General features: G+C 37.7%; 1 protein-coding gene and 1 long non-coding RNA gene across 2 annotated transcripts in view; both read left to right on the top strand.

Annotated features, from left to right (window-relative positions):
- LOC125803799 (uncharacterized) overlaps positions 1–17140 on the top strand; it is a 42276-nt gene extending 25136 nt beyond the window's left edge. Inside the window, exon 2 of the long non-coding RNA XR_007440165.1 lies at positions 16977–17140. This is a non-coding gene — a long non-coding RNA (uncharacterized LOC125803799). The remainder of the gene's footprint in view (positions 1–16976) is intronic.
- Positions 539–12752, top strand: LOC103022156 (protein crumbs homolog 1). The gene is made up of 11 exons (XM_022677770.2): positions 539–898; positions 3283–3689; positions 4307–4640; positions 5437–5679; positions 7672–8222; positions 9057–9222; positions 9373–9569; positions 10360–11063; positions 11226–11267; positions 11364–11486; positions 12316–12752. Exons 1-11 carry the CDS (start codon positions 850–852, stop codon positions 12566–12568), a joined length of 3069 nt encoding a protein of 1022 aa, XP_022533491.2. The 5' UTR covers positions 539–849; the 3' UTR covers positions 12569–12752.
- Positions 17141–17881: the final 741 nt, after the last annotated feature.

Below are 17881 nucleotides of genomic sequence, written 5' to 3'. Positions count from 1 at the left end.
GGGTGGGAAAAGGGGAGAGTTGACCTTTTTTTAAAGGTTAGGAAAGGTTTATACATTTTTTAAGCAGGAATTTACAGAAACATATTTTAGCTACTAATAAAAAACGGTTTAGGGTTTGGGAGGAGTAGTTTGGGAGAGGCACTGGGTGATGTATGGGTTTAGGGGTGGGAAAAGGGGAGAGTTGACCTTTTTTAAAGGTTAGGAAAGGTTTATACATTTTTAAGCAGAACTTTAAAGGAACACATTTTAATATTAATGAAAAAAATGGTTTAGGGTTTAGAGCATCTTTAAATACACCCAGAAAAATGGGAGGAGTAGTTTGGGAGGGGCACTCTGGGGTGTATGGGTTTAGGGGTGGGGCAAAGGGGAGAGCTGACCTTTTTTGAAGGTTAGGAAAGGTTTAAAGGAACACATTTCAACTATTAATGAAAAAAATATGCGTTTAGGGTTTAGTGAATCTTTAAATACACACTACTTTACTTGTCTAAATCAGTGGGTGTGCAGAAATAGCTCGGGCTCACTCTCAGGGCCTCGAGTGTGTTATGTAAGGACAGGCACTGGTGTGAAGTAAGTGTGTGTCTGGTTGGCACGTGTGACGTCACACGAATTATCCGCCCGTGGCCCTGGAGCCGTGTGTTAGGTGTGTAAGTGTATTAGCCTAATCCTGTGGAGATGTGCTCCACACTGATCCCAGCATTAACGTAGTCACACACACACACACTCAGACAGACAGACACACACACTCAGACACATGGATGAAGATGCACTGTAGATGTGGCCTGTTGTGATGGATCTATTCGAAGCCAGAGGAGCCCAGATTCACTCAGCTCCTCCACACTGAGCAGCACCATGTCAGGACTGAACTCACTGGTGTGGAGCTTCCTGCTGCTTTCTGCAGGTAAAGAACCTCTGCTGGAGATTTCACTGCTGCACAGCTTCAAATATAATGTTATGCATTATTTTATTCTGTTTATAGCACAATTCCAGTACGAAAACTAAGTGCAATTAAAGTTAAATCCTTTTCAAACTAGTTTAAATATTGCATTTCTATTTGTTGCATAGTTGTCAGAATTTTATAAGAATAATGAACTCATTGTAAGCTATGTTTTGTTGTTTTAAGTCATAGAAAGTCTACTGAAAGTGTTTTATCCCACTGGCATATACTTACTTTGTTTACTTTAAGCATCATTTCCTGAAACTAAATTTCCTGAATTAATCATTTAAATTAGACAAATCACTTAAAACAAGTAAATGGAAGTTTATATAGTTATAATCAAGAGGAAGATGGATGATCACAAGCCATCAAACCACCAAACTGAACTGCTTGAATTATTTTTGCACCAGGAGTAAAGCAGCATAAAGTTATCCAAAAGCAGTGTGTAAGACTGGTGGAGGAGGAGAACATCTTTTTTGTTATTTCATCCATTTCCCATTTTCTGTAAATAAATGCTCTAAATGACAATATATATTTTTTTGAATTTGGGAGAAATGTTGTCTGTAGTTTATAGAATAAAACAACAATGTTCATTTTACTCAAACATAAACCTATAAATAGCAAAAAAAAAAACAAATCCAGAGCTGTATATATTAAGACTACATTTAAGATGATTTCACTTGCTACTGTAAAATGTAATTTTTTGCAGCATATAACATGCTCATTTTTAACTGTAATACATTAGCACGTTATTGTGGGTTAATGATACAATCAGTTATATATTGGCAACTTCCATATTTTTTTCATTTATAATACAAATTGATTTTAATGTATGTTTTTATCTAGATTAGCACCTCTTTAGGGTGCAAGTTTAGCTCAAACTACGTGACATTGGGTAACTTGACTAATTAAAGCAATTAAAAAAAAGTCACAACAAGGCAAATAAATGTAGATATATGAAGATAAAGATATTTACTTTGACTGTTTTCTCTCTTATACAGTCTTAAAGCTACTGTATAAAGTATAGCAAAAGCCACATTCACCTTTGACACATCCTAAAAATGTTGTTATCCTATTTTGTTACTACATAGCATTTTTCGTTATTGGCATAACTTCACAAATAAATAAACCAGGATTTTACAAAAGTAAGAAGTGGCCACAAGAAGGTGCTGTTTATATTACGAGAATATATTATATTATCTTACTAGTCTTTATTATCGAGGTGAACTGCTTTTATTTTTTTAGAGTGTCCCTAAAACGCAGTCCTAAAAAAATTATTTTTAAATAATTTAAAAATAAGGAAAATACATGATGTCCATTGTAATGAATGCAGAGTCTAAAAGGGTTAAAACCAGGGCCACCAGGGGGCGCTGTTTCACCCTATAAATCGACACTGCAAATTATTATAAAAAATGACACTAATAAAAAACCCTTAAATAAATTCTTTAAAACCGTTTCTAATCCTTTTATTTATCACTAAAATAATTAAATACATTTTCTTGGATTTAACTTAATTAAACAGCAACTAAATAAACTAAATAAAACGCTATAAACAGAGATTTTATTTACTGTTTAAAAAAGGGCAGTGTTTGAGTGTGTGGCCACCAGAGGGCGGCGTTTAACATAAAATAAAGCCCCTATTAACTATGAGTTTAAAAAGGCAGTAAATAGTTTATTATTTCTAAATATTGTTACCAAAAAAAATCAGAGAACTAGTTATACAATTCAGCATAAATATTAGACATTTCTCTTTAAATGAAATGGCTGAATTAGCTTGGTTTTGTCATTTTGTGTGAAATCTTTTGCTTTATATAACATAAGTTTTGACTTATTTAGTTTAGTTTAGTTTCTGAATCAGTTTCTCTGATTTTGCAATTTATAGGTTTATGTTTGAGTAAAATAAACATTGTTGGTTTATTCTGTAAACTACAGACAACATTTCTCACAAACTCCAAATAAAAATATTGTCATTTTAATGCTGTAAACATAAAAAATATAAAAATTATAAAAATGAACTCATAAATAATTTATTTATTGATCTATATATCACTTTATTGAATCTTGTTTTTTAATGCTTAATTGCAGACAGGAAAAAGAATTATTATTTTTTAATTGTTTTATCACTGTAAATAATTCAGGCACCGTGTAACGTCTATTCCAGAGTTTATTTTAGTTTATTTTACCATTTAGGAATGATTTGTATATCAAATATATATATATATATATATATATATATATATATATATATATATATATATATATATATATATATATATATATATATATATATATATACATATAATAAAAATACAATACAAAAAAACACTAATAAAATATTCTCCTAACAGGAGCTCTCAGTGAGGAGACCGCTGAGGTGTGTGACTCCAGCCCGTGTCAGAACGGGGGTGTGTGTGTGGGTCTGGGTGATGGGTACAGGTGTGAGTGTGTAGATCAGCCCCGGGACGGGCTCCTGTACGGGGGGGAGAACTGCGCGGTGCTGCTGCTGGGCTGTGAGCGGCACCGGTGCCAAAACGGAGCCGCGTGCTCTCCGTACCTCAACAACGGACGCCACCGGTACCAGTGCTCCTGCCCCGTGGGCTTCACCGGGACCCGGTGCCAAACATCCACCACCTTCTCCTTCGAGCACCGCGGCTTCCTCCACATCCAGAGCCCTGTACAGGACACCACACTGACCCTGAACCTGACCCTGAGCTTCAGGACCGTCCAGAGCACCGCCACCCTGCTGCAGTGCCAGGTACACTCACCTGCAGAAAGAATTGCACCAGGAGTAAAGCAGCATAAAGTTATCCAAAAGCAGTGTGTAAGACTGGTGGAGGAGAACATGATGCCAAGATGCATGAAAAAAAAAAACAGTGATTAAAAACCACCAGGGTTATTCCACCAATTATTGATTATTTCTGAACTCTTAAAACCATTTCTCATTTTTTTCAGCAAATAAATAAATGCTCTAAATGACAATATTTCTAATTGCAATTTGGGAGAAATGTTGTCTGTAGTTTATAGAATAAAACGACATTGTTCATTTTACTCAAACATAAACCTATAAATAGCAAAATCAGAGAAACTGATTCAGAAAATAAAGTAATCTCTTTATTTTTTTCAGAGCTGTATACTATATAGATATATTACAAAATTAGAATGTTGTATAATATATTATTATATATTTTATATTTTATATTTTACAATATTTTATTCATATTTTTCTCCACTCAGAAATGCTTCTGCTTTCAGTTTAGAAACTGAATAATAATACAAAAATTGTAATCACTTTTAGTGAACTTTAAATATGATTAAAAAAAAAAAACCTTTTTATTCACAGCTAATAACTAATAAAACGTTCTTTACCTGCAGGTGAGCGAGCAGTACCTCACGCTGGAGCTACGGGACGGCCGCCTACGCCTCACCCTCCAGCAGGTCCAGGACATCCACTCAGTCCTGGTGGAGCTGCTGCTGGATGTCTCAGACGGCCTCTGGCACACCGTCCACGCTTACCTGAACACCGACGGCCTGCTGGGGGTCAGTCTGCTGGACCCCTCCTGCACCCTTGAGACCTGCCACAAGGTGGCGCTAGTGGAGGGGTCCGAATCAAACTCCCTGCCTGAACTGGGCTCCGGCCTGCAGGAGATCCAGAGCGTGTTTATTGGTGGGACTGGGGAACATCAGCAGGACATTTACAGCATAGAAGGTATGTGTTACACACACACCTTACTGTACAAAATAAAAGTCCCCAGAGGGGTGCTATTGTTACTAAAAAGTTACTTTATTTCAGTAATTCAGTTCAAAATTTGAATCTTATAAATTATATAGATGTATTATTACACACAGTGATCTATTTTAAGCATTTTTTAAATTTCATTTCGGAAAATTAGAATATTATATAAAACCAATTGGTACATTTGGCAGTGTGGGCAGTGTGCCAAGTCCTGCTGGAAAATGAAATCCGCACCTCCAAGGGTGAAGACTAGCACACACCTCCTCCGACACATGTATAGTCAGACTCCGCCTCTTTTTTTTTTTAACTGTCAAGTAGCATCACAGCAGTGCTAACGCTCGGAGGAAAGCGCAGCGACTCTGCAGGTTCTGATACATCAGCTCACAGACGCAGCCTTGTGCTGATCCACATCACCCTAGGAGTGATGAGTAAGGGAAAGAGAGAGCACCATCTGTACCATCTGTGCTGTGCCTACCCAGAGAGAGCAAGGACAATTATTGTGCTCTCTCAGGGCTCCGGCAGCTGATGGCAAGCTGCATGACTGGGATTTGAACCAGCGAGCTAGAGTAGAAGCTTATATAACAGAGATACAGAGCCAATACAGAGGCAGTAAGCACTATGCTAGTTGATGGAATATGATGATTATATTATTATATATGTATAAGTAATCAATCAGACTGCATTTATTTTTGTAATTGTTCACATTGCTGCTAAAATATATAAATATAAAGTAAATCTAGTTTTATTTGCTGTTTTATTTTTGATTCAGACGTTACTGTGGAGGGCGGACCCGGCTCTTATTTCCTGGGCTGCATGCGGGACGTCCGGCTCCACTCCCGGACGGTGGTTCCGGGATCAGGGCTGAATCAGGTCAACCTCAGCCTGGGCTGCAGCGAGAGGGATACCTGCCAGGACGTCCCGTGTCTGAACAGGGGCAGGTGCATCAGCCTGGGGTGGAGGAAACACACCTGCGAGTGCCATCGACCGTACGAGGGGGACGACTGCTCTGAGGGTGAGAGTGTTTCTGAGTAGTGTTTTATTTGTTTTAATAACAGTAGAATAAAACTAACTGAAGGGTTAGATACTGTAATACAGTGTAAATGTGAATTGAATACTCCCTATTTATCAAATATAGAATATAAATAATATTAAATATAATAGTTGTAGTTATAGAGTCAAAACTATACTCAAATAAGTGTAACTTCAATAATTAATATTTCATATTATGCTATTTAATTTTATTATTTAATTATTTGTGCTTTAACTTAGATTCATGCAATTAATATCTTAATATTTGACTCTTTTTCTATTTTTTTATTTTATCCCTTAAACATTATACAAGTATGTTTAAAGAATAAAATAAAAATATATATATATTATATAATATAAAATATTTTATATATATTTATAAAAGAATTTATGCTTTAATTTACATGCTAACATGCTAATAATATATTAATATGTTACTCTTTTATATATTTTTTTATTTCTTAAATATTATATAATTATTATACAAGCTCTTAAATACTTTTAATATTCATGCTGTTTTAGTTATAAAATATTAATGATGCTCTTAATTATGAATTTAATAAATATAGTTTATGTTATTCATGTCTTCATGTAATTTAATGTTAATATTATTTGCGCCTTTAATATTGCTGTAATATTAATGGTTTTGATATTTTCTTATTATTCGTGGCTTTCATAGTACTTTAAAGTATTAATTACACAATAATTCATTTTATTGAAATAAAATTGTAAATGAAGCGATTTATGCATAACTATTAACAATAATAATTAACAATAATAAGAGTTTATATCTATGATTTGGGTTTGAGATGTAGAGAGGAATTACAGAGCTAAAGAAACAGAGCCATCCACATATACTGTGGGTAAACACACACACACACACACACACACACACACACACACACCTGGGCTGGGGATTACAGAAACGTGGGATTAAGTAAGTAATTAACGTGGTTTGGCCCTGAACTGCCAAAGGTGCCCAAACATTTGCATATACGCCCTGATCATAGTGGCAGCACTTTAGACCGTTGAACCACTTGGCGCCACCCAGTACCATCTGTTAGTTTAGTAAATTTAGCATTTAGATTTTAAAGAGGGCACTAAAGAGGGGTGAATGATATGGTTATAAGAGAATATCACAATATTTCATGGTACTTTTGCAATAACAATATTTTTAACAATATTATTATTTTTTAAATTGATTTTAAGAATATACTACTGCAGCAAAATAAATGTTAAAGTTTTATTTTGAATAACTATAACAGTTTCAAATGTTTATTGGAAACTATAAATGTGTTTACAACTATAAATATAAAATGTAAATGTATATATAACTATAAATATAAAACTGTTTTGTAAATAAGGCTCAAAAAAACAAGCAAAGCCAATTCTGCTCTCTCAGGGCTCCGACAGCTGATGACAAGCTGCAAGAGCGGGATTCAAACCGGCGATCTCTTGATCATAGGGGCAGCACTTTAGATGGCTGAACCACTTGACACCACCCAGTAACACCTTTTAGTTGAGCAAATTTAGCATTTAAATTCTAAAGAGGGCACTAAAGATGGTTTTAAGATTATATGACAATATTTCATGGTACTTTTGCAATAACAATATTTTTATTATTTTAAGAATAGAATACTGCAGCAAAATAAATGTTAAAGTTTTATTTTAAATAAATGTAACAGTTTCAAATGTTTAGTGGAAACTACAAATGTGTGAACTGTTTAGTAAACTAAGCTCTAAATCAATGATGTAATATAAAAAAACAAGCAAGGCCAATTGTGCTCTCTCGGGGCTCTGGCAGCTGATGACCCAGCGGTCTTAAATGCTGCCACTATGATTGGGAGATCGCTGGTTCACATCCCGGTTATGCAGCTTGCCTTCAGCTGCCAGAGCTGCCAGAGGTGGCATTATTTTTCTATAATTGAGTATAATATAACATGAATCTACAGTATCTGTGTTCATCTTTTTACAGAGTACATTGCTGCTCGCTTTGGAAACGAAGACCTGGAGAGCTACGCTGTGTTTTCCATAGACGATGAGCCTGGAGAGTCTTTCACCCTGTCCATGTTTGTGAGAACCCGTCGGCTGCAGGGTCTTCTCCTGGTGCTTTCCAACAGCACCAGCCAGTACCTCCGGCTGTGGCTGGAGGACGGAAAGGTCAAAGCTCAGGTCAACAACTTTGAAAGCCTGCTGAGCCGGGACAGCATTAACGACGGCCACTTCCACCTGCTGAGCGTGTTCCTGCAGCCGGGGAGACTGAGCCTCACCCAGTCTGCCAAACCCCAGGGCAGCATGGCCACCCGGAGGCTCACGGTCCAGGCTGGAGACGCCGTGCACGTTGGAGGACTGCCAGACCGTAAAGCCTCCTTGGCTTTTGGAGGTTATTTTAAAGGCTGCATCCAGGACTTAAGGCTGGGCTCCAGGCGCCTGCAGTTTTACTCCATCAACAGCACAGTCAGCTCTTACACCCTGGACACCATGGTGGAGGTGACCCGCGGCTGCACCGGAGATAACTCCTGCAATGTAAGCAAACTGGTTACGTAACTCCGTCTAGATACGAGTGCTGTTCTTTGTGCACGTGGCTTAAAGGTGTCTCCTTTAAAGCTGGCTGATGGTGATGGCTTCTGAGATTAGCGTGCAGGACTTTGGGTTCCCTAAGGTTGAAATTAAGGATTATTTTTGAAATTCAGCACTTTTAGCCATTGATCTCAACAGGTTTACAGTGCTAATGATAGGGGCGTAGCATTACCCATGTAAAAAATGCAATTTTTTAGGTACTGTGTGTAAAAACGGTGTTTTTAATAAACTATCTGTCGACTTTCAAAGCTCTCCGTTTAAATGTCAGGGCCCTCTGAATTCCACCAATGAAATGCAGAGCTACTTTGAGTTTGTTAATGGTGTAAAATGGCCATTTCTTTGCATGGGCAGATATTTGAGAATGCTGGGGGCTATTCAACAAAAATCTATACTCGTTAGTCGTTATTATGGAAGTCAATTTTACATGGGAAAAGAGAGGGAGGGAAAGGCGCTCCCCTCATGTGCATATTCATGAAGCGCCTGCAAAACAGACAGTGTTCTGATTGGCCTGTTCTCTGCAAAGAGTCTGTGAGTCAACCAATCAGTTTTTAGTGTGGGAGGGCAGTGTTTTTTTCCCTTCCTGGATGGGATGCGTTCAGGAGCATCATGGCTCCCATCTAAACTCATTTCACCTCACGCTACTCTAAAGTATATCCACGTCTGGCAAAAGTGAAAAACACGAAAAGTCTGTACAGTTTGTAAACGTGATTTTAGCATTGCTCACAAGGGACTAAATGATTGAAAAAATCATGTTGTGTTAAAACTTCTTTATCCCTGCAGAAAAATCCCTGTCTGAATGGCGGCGTGTGCTACTCCATGTGGGACGACTTTACCTGCAGTTGTCCTCCCAACACAGCAGGGCGGCGCTGTGAGGAGGTGAAGTGGTGTGATCTCTCTCCATGTCCCTCGTCTGCGTCCTGTCAGACACACAGCCAGGGCTTTGAGTGTGAGTATGACTGACCCAAACTGAACTAAAGTTCTGGCCGGGTTAAACCGCACTAATGTATAAACTAATAACCAGTGCATGCTGGGAAATGGAGTCTTTGTTGAGTAGTTCAGAATCCAGACCAGGCAGACTGACCTTTCTGCTCCACAGGTGTTTCGAACGTGACTCTTCGTGAAGGCAGTACTGTAATCACACACAGAGGCAACGGAAAGATCCGGCGGCTCCTGTCCAGCGTCTCCCTGAGTTTCCGCACCAGGAAGCGGGATGCTACCCTGCTTCACGCCGAGCACCGGTCCAAGTTCATCACTGTCTCTCTTCAGAATGAACATCTGGTTCTGGAGCTGCAGGTTGGTCACTTAGGCACGAAATTTAAGCTTGAAACCTGACAAGAGGAAAGAAAAATAAAGAAATTAAATTATATATTATTATATTATATACACTGCATAGTAGTGTGCAATCTAATAATGAAGTGTTACCCCTGGGGACAGCTTAGGAACCCCCCACATCTGTATGTTGTAAGTTGTATGGTGTTATCCTGTACGTGTTTATCTTATTTAATTGGAAGAACCATTTTACACTACTAGATCCAGTATTATTACTTTTGTCAGTTAAGCACCAAGGTCGTGCAAATCAAAACGTCTGTGTTTAGTAAAAAAATAAAATAAAATAATACATTTTTCACACATAACATACTAAACACTATACATACATTATCTCACTCTAGAAGATGGTAAAATATTAACTATGAAAATACAGATGTATACATCTCTGTTTATATAAAAACTGTTTCTATACAGTATATGTGATTTGGATTAAAGTCTTGGTGGGTGCAGTGTTAGTAAGTCTGTTAGTAAATACAGTAAGTAAAGGAAAGTGCAGGTTGCGTAATGAGTTTGTGAGGGGTGAAGACACCTGTATGGTATACCTGTAGTGAGATGAATAAGAAGAATTAATGGTGGACTGTGGGCTGAACGCTTCTACTGGCAGTTCAGCAGTCTGACAGCCTAGGGGAAGAAGCTGTCTTCTGTACCTCCTGCTGCTGAACGACTGTGAGAACAAGCAATCCTTTGGGTGGGTGGGATCCAATGTGAATGTTTAAAACTGTGTAAAATTCAACACCTTTTTCGCAACCTGCAGGTCGGAGAGGCTGCCCCCTTGCTGCATGTACAGAGCCGGATGGCACTGAGTGATGGACTCTGGCACAGTGCCGTTCTGAGCATGGACAGTCCTGCTCTTCAAAACTCCACCTGGACTATGGTTGTGGACCAGCGACAAGAAGAAGCCTCAGTGTCTTCTGTAGCGTCTGGAAATCTGGACTTCCTAAAAGAAGACGTGGACATCCTGCTCAGTGGTTTGGGACCGTGGGCGAATCTGGAGGGATGTCTGGGTTGGGTGGAGATTGGCAGACTTTCGTTGCCTTTCTACAGCCAGGCTGAGCTCAGTCTGCCCAGGCCTCAGGAGGAACAGTTTTTGAGGACTTCTGGAAGTCCACGCTTCGGCTGCCAGGGGTCCAGGGTGTGTGAACCCAACCCTTGCCAGAACGGAGGGCAGTGCCAGGACCTGTTTGACCTATTTCGGTGCCATTGCCCCTCTGCCTGGGGCGGACGGGTCTGCGAGACTAATGCAGACGCCTGCTTCTCAAACCCTTGCGTCCACGGTTCCTGCCACATGGTCTCTGAGGGTTACGAGTGCTTGTGTGAGGCGGGATACACCGGTCACCACTGTGAAGAAGATGTGGACATGTGTGCAGGACACAAGTGCAGCAACGGAGGGACCTGTCTAAGAGGTCTGAAACAATATGCCTGTCTCTGCCCGAGAAACACCACCGGACGTTACTGCAGGTAAGCGGGACTAGAAGAAACTTTTAATAAATGGAGATTTGAATAAAGAGTCCATTTAGTCCATTTTTAAAGTTATCAAAAGGTCTCTAATGAAGTGGCCTGTGAGAACAATGCAAATTTGTTTATCCAAATCACTTAAACAATCTTCTGTCTTTATTTTAGAGAAAGAGTTCCAGAACTCCCATGGTACATCGACAGGATCCCGTAAGTTGATTATATTTATTGACATTAATTATCAATAGGTTTACAGAACAGATGCAAGACAGTTTGGTGTACTGATAAGGAAATGTCCTTTTCTAGGTTTCCCAAGTTACAGGTCTCAGTCTGTGGGGACGATAAGTGGAACTATAGCTGCTTCAATGGAGGAAACTGCTCAACTTCGGAGGGGATGTGTGATTGTATGCCTGGTTTCACTGGACACTGGTAAGAATTGGACAACAAATCTGATCTATAGTCTATAATCTCAAAATGATGGGTAGAAAGGAGGTGTCAGATTGCAATTCTATTCAGAAAGAAGATAAATATACCAGGAACAATAAATATAAAAAAAATCAGACTGATATAAGTACTATTTATTTAGCTACATTGCATTGACAATCAATTCTTTGATAATCCCTGCCATGCTTTGGTGTATTGTTGGCGCATCCAATGGGATCACACTCATTTTCAATCAGGGAAAGGTATTGCAATGTTACTGTTCATGGCATAGGAACGGTTTCTTCAAGGCAAGCTCTTGGGACAGCAGAATGTGGGCGAGCATTGTCACGATGGACAAAAGCAGTCTTGATTAAGACGTTATAATAAGGCCCTGCAACCAGTGGTTACCTAATTACAATTATATGATACATAATATATTATAATTACTGAAATGTAAATATTTTTAGTTAAAATACACATATTACACTGTATTTATTATAAATATAAATATTAAAATTTAAGGAATTATGATATAGTATGTATCATAAATGATTAGTAATATTATATAAATGAAGTAATTGTAATTAGGTGACATTGTATGCAGAAATTAAGTGGCATTTAAGTTTTGAAAATTAAATGTACTTAAAAAAAGCAAATGAAGAAAGTTGTGAAACTTTTTTAAGTAAATTTTACTCATCATTTTTTCAGTGCAGCAGCAGCAGCTTATTGCCCAATTCTCTTTCTTAAAGGGGCAGTACCAAATCAGGTGGTAATAAAATTAGCAAAGGGGGTAGTTTAAAAGTTACCTGTTTAAACAAATCCCTTTGTCCGGTAGGTGTGAGATGGAGCTGGATGAGTGCGCCTCCAACCCCTGCCTGAACGGAGGATACTGCCGCAACCTCGTCAACAAGTTCCACTGCATGTGTGAGATGAGCTTTGCAGGGGAACACTGTCAGATCGACGTCAGCGACTTTTACCTCTACGTCTTTCTGCTCCTGTGGCAGAACATCTTCCAGCTGCTCTCCTACCTGATCCTCCGCCTGGACGACGACCCCGAGATCGAGTGGAACGCCGCCAACGATGACTAGACACAGTAATGAGGCCTGAAGGGGTTTATTCTTCTTCTATGTGTTTAACAATGAGATGGGATGAAGAGCATTCTCAAAAAACCCTTAATTTTCCAAGAGGATTTTTGTAGGACTGGCAACGTTGTATATAAGTGGTACATTTGGGTACAGTAGAGTCCATGAAGAAAAGGACACAGCAGGACACACTGGTTGACCTGTGTCCTATTCACCTGTTTTAAGTTTTTATATATATATATTGTTCATATGGCAAATTTAACAGCCACCAAAAACTATTAAATACTATTTCACAATCAATTTGATGCAGTGACAATCAAGGGGGGGCATCAGAAGACACAAGGTAGGTGTTTCCAATAAAGTGGCCAGTAAGTAGAAACACAAGAAAGGTACAAAATTAAGGGCGGGAGAGTCTAAGAGTCTAAAAAAGCACAAAACAGGTAACTGGTGAAGTGTTTGGTAGCTCAAGGTAGGTGTTTCCAGTAAAGTGGCCAGTGTGTGAAAGCGTGTGATGGTTGTTTCCAATAAAGTGGCCAGAAAGGGTATGCAACTCTTGACAAAATATAAAAAAAACAACATTTGTAGTACAGTTTTGTCTTTTGATACTAATAAATTATAAATTGTGTATAAATAAATAATGTGTATACTGTAGGTGTATTGTGTCATGCATTTCTGAAGGCTAGAATCATATGATATAGAGAAAGCTGTTTCAGTGCCTTACTGTCTTGTATATTATTTTTTTTACATTAAAATTAAATTAAATTTGTTTATATATATATATATATATATATATATATATATATATATATATATATATATATTTTCATGCATCTTGGCATCATGTTCTCCTCCACCAGTCTTACACACTGCTTTTGGATAACTTTATGCTGCTTTACTCCTGGTGCAAAAATTTAAAGAGCAGTTCAGTTTGGTGGTTTGATGGTTTGTGATCATCCATCTTCCTCTTGATTATATTCTAGAGCTTTTTAATTTGGTAAAATCAAAGAAACTCATAATTTTTAAGGGGTATCTTATTTTTTTTCCGGAGTTGTATTATATCTGAGCTTGTAGAGGATATTTTTTTATGTTCTGAGAGGGCAAAGCCCCTTAACTTATCTGTTTACTCTACCATGTAAAGTTCACAACTGGCTCTAAACCCGTCGCTTGACCTTAAAAAGTAAAGTTAAAGGGGATATGAATGAACAGAGCGATGATGCTACTGTGCGTCATATTTTGGCAGCCCTTTGAGGTCTACAGCTGAATTATAAGACTGTAATACGGACTAAATCTGGGCTGAAAGTGATACAGTGTCAGTTTTACACTTTTAAAATGATGTTGAATTCTTTTCAAACTTTTTATTAATTGGTACATGTTGTGTAAGAGTTGAAAATGTCCATACTGTTCTATTGGACATGGTGTGTGTGCCGCAATTGAAGTACTCATTAAAACACTAAATACTAACTAGGTTTTGAGTATTGAACATTTAATATTGATAAAAGTTTTAAAGTTGAGTATACTCAAAAATCCACAATTTGTACTGAAAACCAGATGTTTTTGACGGTTTTAGTCAGGCATTAAGATTAGTATACACCAGTGCACCTCAAAAAATTAGAATATAATTGAAAAGTTACTTTATTTTAGTAATTCAGTTCAAAATAATATATTATATAGATGTATTAAACAGAGTGATCTATTTTAAGTCTTTTATTGTTGATGATTATAAAGATTATAGCCAATCATGTCTCAGAAAATTAGAATATTATATTATAAGACCAATTGTTACTTTTGGTACAGTGTGGGCAGTGTGCCAAATCCTGCTGGAAAATGAAATCCGCATCTACATAAAAGTTGACTCTCCATCTATATCTATATACACCTATATAATATATGAGTTTCACATTTTGAACTGAATTACTGAAATACAGTAATAAAGTAATAGACTGTAGAAGGCAATTGGGACAGAGCCGGTGACCAACAGATGTTTTTTTTTATGTTGTTCTGTTTTAAATTTATTTTTTAAATTAAAAGCACATAGTTTACAACTTCTGTACTCAGCTGTCGTGAGCCGCTCTGTAACTAAACTGTAATAAATAACATTATTCCAATTATTCCGATTGTTATTTGCATGCAAAGTATTTATCTTTTAATTGTTTTATTGCAGTTTTATCCCTCAGGAAGGTAGAACTCCTGCAACTGCAGGCTTATTGTTGGGTTATAAGATTATATAAAGCAATTTTTTAAACTTAAAACAAATATGATTCTGTAACTACAAGAAAATTGTCAGTGACTGTTAAGAAATTCATTTAGAAGAATTTAGAAGAGCGCTACAGTTTTTTTTCTATATAAAATATGCTAAAGTAACTGTAGAGCAATGAATACATCTATGCAAAACTCAGAAAATGACTCTGTAATTAAATTAAACATCGATTTTTCCAAATAAAAGTAAAATAAATCTCTGCTTCCTTCCACATATTGACCCTACAGTGTACATACTGTACATGAGGATGAACCCGGTGGCCTGCGGCTCTGTGTGTTATCTGTGGAAAAAGGGAACAAACTTGTTGTCTAAGACCCGAGCCGGTATCCGTTAAACTCCCGATCATGCGCCATAATATTTACTCTGCCTGCGTAGATGGATCAGAGGGCAGCTGCAACTGTGCTACACTGCAAACACGCTCTCAGACATGAGCTAAACGATGAACTGATGAATTTCTGTAACGTTAATAAACCTCAAATTATATTTTTACAATACTAAAACGAATTTACGATATTCACCTAAAACTAAATATAGTCTAACAGCCAAAATATAAGGTCAGGAATGATAGAGGCCAGTAATAAAAGCTTATGTGCAGCAGTTAGCATTGTGTAAGCTAGTGGTGTAGTCAGCATTTCATCAGGGGAGGAGGGTCAGCTGGGATTCATAAGCCTTGATCCAAAACCCAGGCTGGAGTTGAGTTGGGGGGGAGTGTGCTCACTAGGTCTGCTGTTCTATGAAGACTCCTTCTTAGTAGAACAGTCAGATGAGGCCGCGTAGTTATGAATGAACGAATGAATGAAGTTATATAGCACTTTTTTAGAAATCCAACCACATTTTACAATCATGTTTTTTAAACACAATCATTCCTACTCAGCACTCGTCCACGACCCAGTGAAAAGCAGCAGCCAATAGCACACAGCATACTCTCAACCGGAAACCACCATCCACCTGGAGGATGGCATTGGGCACTACAGCATTTTACCCACACACACTACAACTACATGATTTTACACAGCACAAGCATACACACCAGATCAACCTACATCACCATATCAATTTCTGGGTTATTTCACACCAGAACCACCCTGCTTTTTTCAGCTTAACCGAGAAACTTGTGTAATATTTGAATTCTTCATAAAAATAAAGCATTAAAAAAATCACACCTCAATGTTCAGATTTTTACATCTTGTAACAAAAGTAAGTTGCATTATACCATCAGATTTTTTTACAAGTCGCAAAAAAAAAAAAAAAAATCTGTTAGCAAACGACAGAAATAAAAATTAAATATTGGTAAAACAGATGAATTTCTGCTTTACCAAAGTAAATGGTAAAAATTAAATAATGAAGTTTTATGCTACATTTATTATGTTCAAATTTAGCCTGAAACACCGGGTCATTATGTGAACCTTACATGTCAATGCATGGCTTTTTTGGCATGTTGTGCAAATGACAAATAAACCTTTGACCAGGTACAGTGCTCTGCATAATGTGTGGGACAAAGCCCTTCTGCTCAAAATTAGAAGTCAAACTGCTTTTAATTGGAAATCAAAATAATCAAATGTAAATTAAGTACACACTCCAGACTTTAATTTAAGGATATATCTATAGATTATAACACTTTCCTGCACTGTTTCCCCTCATTTCAGGACACCACAATGAACCCACCGCTGAGCTAATCAGAAAAAGCCTTTATCTGTGAAACATGGTGGTGGGGGTGTCATGGCTTGAGCATGTTCAGCTGCCACATTTACTGAACTGTTGTTAAAGATAGCTGATTAGGGGTGCTAAGTGATCCAGCGGTCTAAAGGGAAAACGCTGGTTTGAATCCTGGTCATGAAGCTTGCCATCAGCTGCCAGAGCTCTGAGAGAGCAAAATAATGGTATAATTGGCCTTGCTCTCTCTGGGTGGGTACAGTAGATGACGCTTTTTCCCCTCATCACTCCCACATCAGGGTGATGTGGATCAGCACGAGGCTGCATCTGTGAGCTGATGTATCAGAACTGAGTCGTGATATACAGCTGAGAGGGCTGGCAAAGCATCACCAAAGACGATACTCAGCTTTATTGGTGATGTACCCATACCTGTCAAGTTTTAGATTTAAAAATAAGGGATATTTTCCTCTGTCCGCTTAAAGCCGTCCCACCAGCCCAACGAAGGTTCAGTATCTCTTACATTTTAAAACAGGTTTACAAAAAATCTAAAATAACCACATGTGAACCACTTACACACTACAATTAGATTATCAGAATCTGAACATGTTGTGGACATTCCTACATATGTCATTCTTTTAATACAGCCAAATTAAAAACCCTTTTCTATATCTTTTTTTTTAATTTAAGATTTCATGTCTTTTTTGTAATAAATGCACTCTTTTATATGATATATTTTTTATTTATTTAATGGATTTAAAATTGAACAAAGAGTGCACAAATTCTGCAAAATGACTGTTGGTGAACTAAAAATGGTATTATGAGCTTTTACTAAAAGGACATGGACCAGATATATTCCATCAGTAAAAATTAGTCCTAAGGGGCCTACACAATAAATTTTAAATAATACTTATTTCTTTTGATCACTCCACCCCTGATCAGTTCAGTTAATGTCGGTCCTCTCGACATTTCTAGTTAAACTGAGTCACAAGCTGTATTTTTTTTATTTTAAAAGGTTTAATCTGTGTGTTTTATTTCGGAGTATTTTTAAGCAGCTATCAGAAAAATCTCATCACAGTTTCCATGATTAGCCAACCGTTACCTTTCTTTTAGAAAAATCGCTGCATGTATGTTTTAACATCAGCAGCTCCAACTAGCTGCCTGAACTCACAGCGAGGAGGGCGGGGCTTCCCCACACTGACCCTCCTTGCAAGCTGATTGGCTGTTTCTCCTGAAAGGCGGGACTTTCTCCTTGAACCGGCTCCACGATTGGTTAAGAGACACAGAGCGGTCAGTGCCCTGTATCCTCAATAATATATATTTTCTTATTTCAATAAAATACGGGAAATTTACGGGAAAATACTAATACGGGAGGACGGCGGGAAAGAGGAGTAAAATACGGTAGTTTCCCG

Source organism: Astyanax mexicanus, chromosome 8, assembly GCF_023375975.1.
Source record: "Astyanax mexicanus isolate ESR-SI-001 chromosome 8, AstMex3_surface, whole genome shotgun sequence".
Classification (NCBI taxonomy): Eukaryota; Metazoa; Chordata; class Actinopteri; order Characiformes; family Acestrorhamphidae; genus Astyanax; species Astyanax mexicanus.
This window is presented reverse-complemented; position numbering and strand designations above follow the sequence as displayed.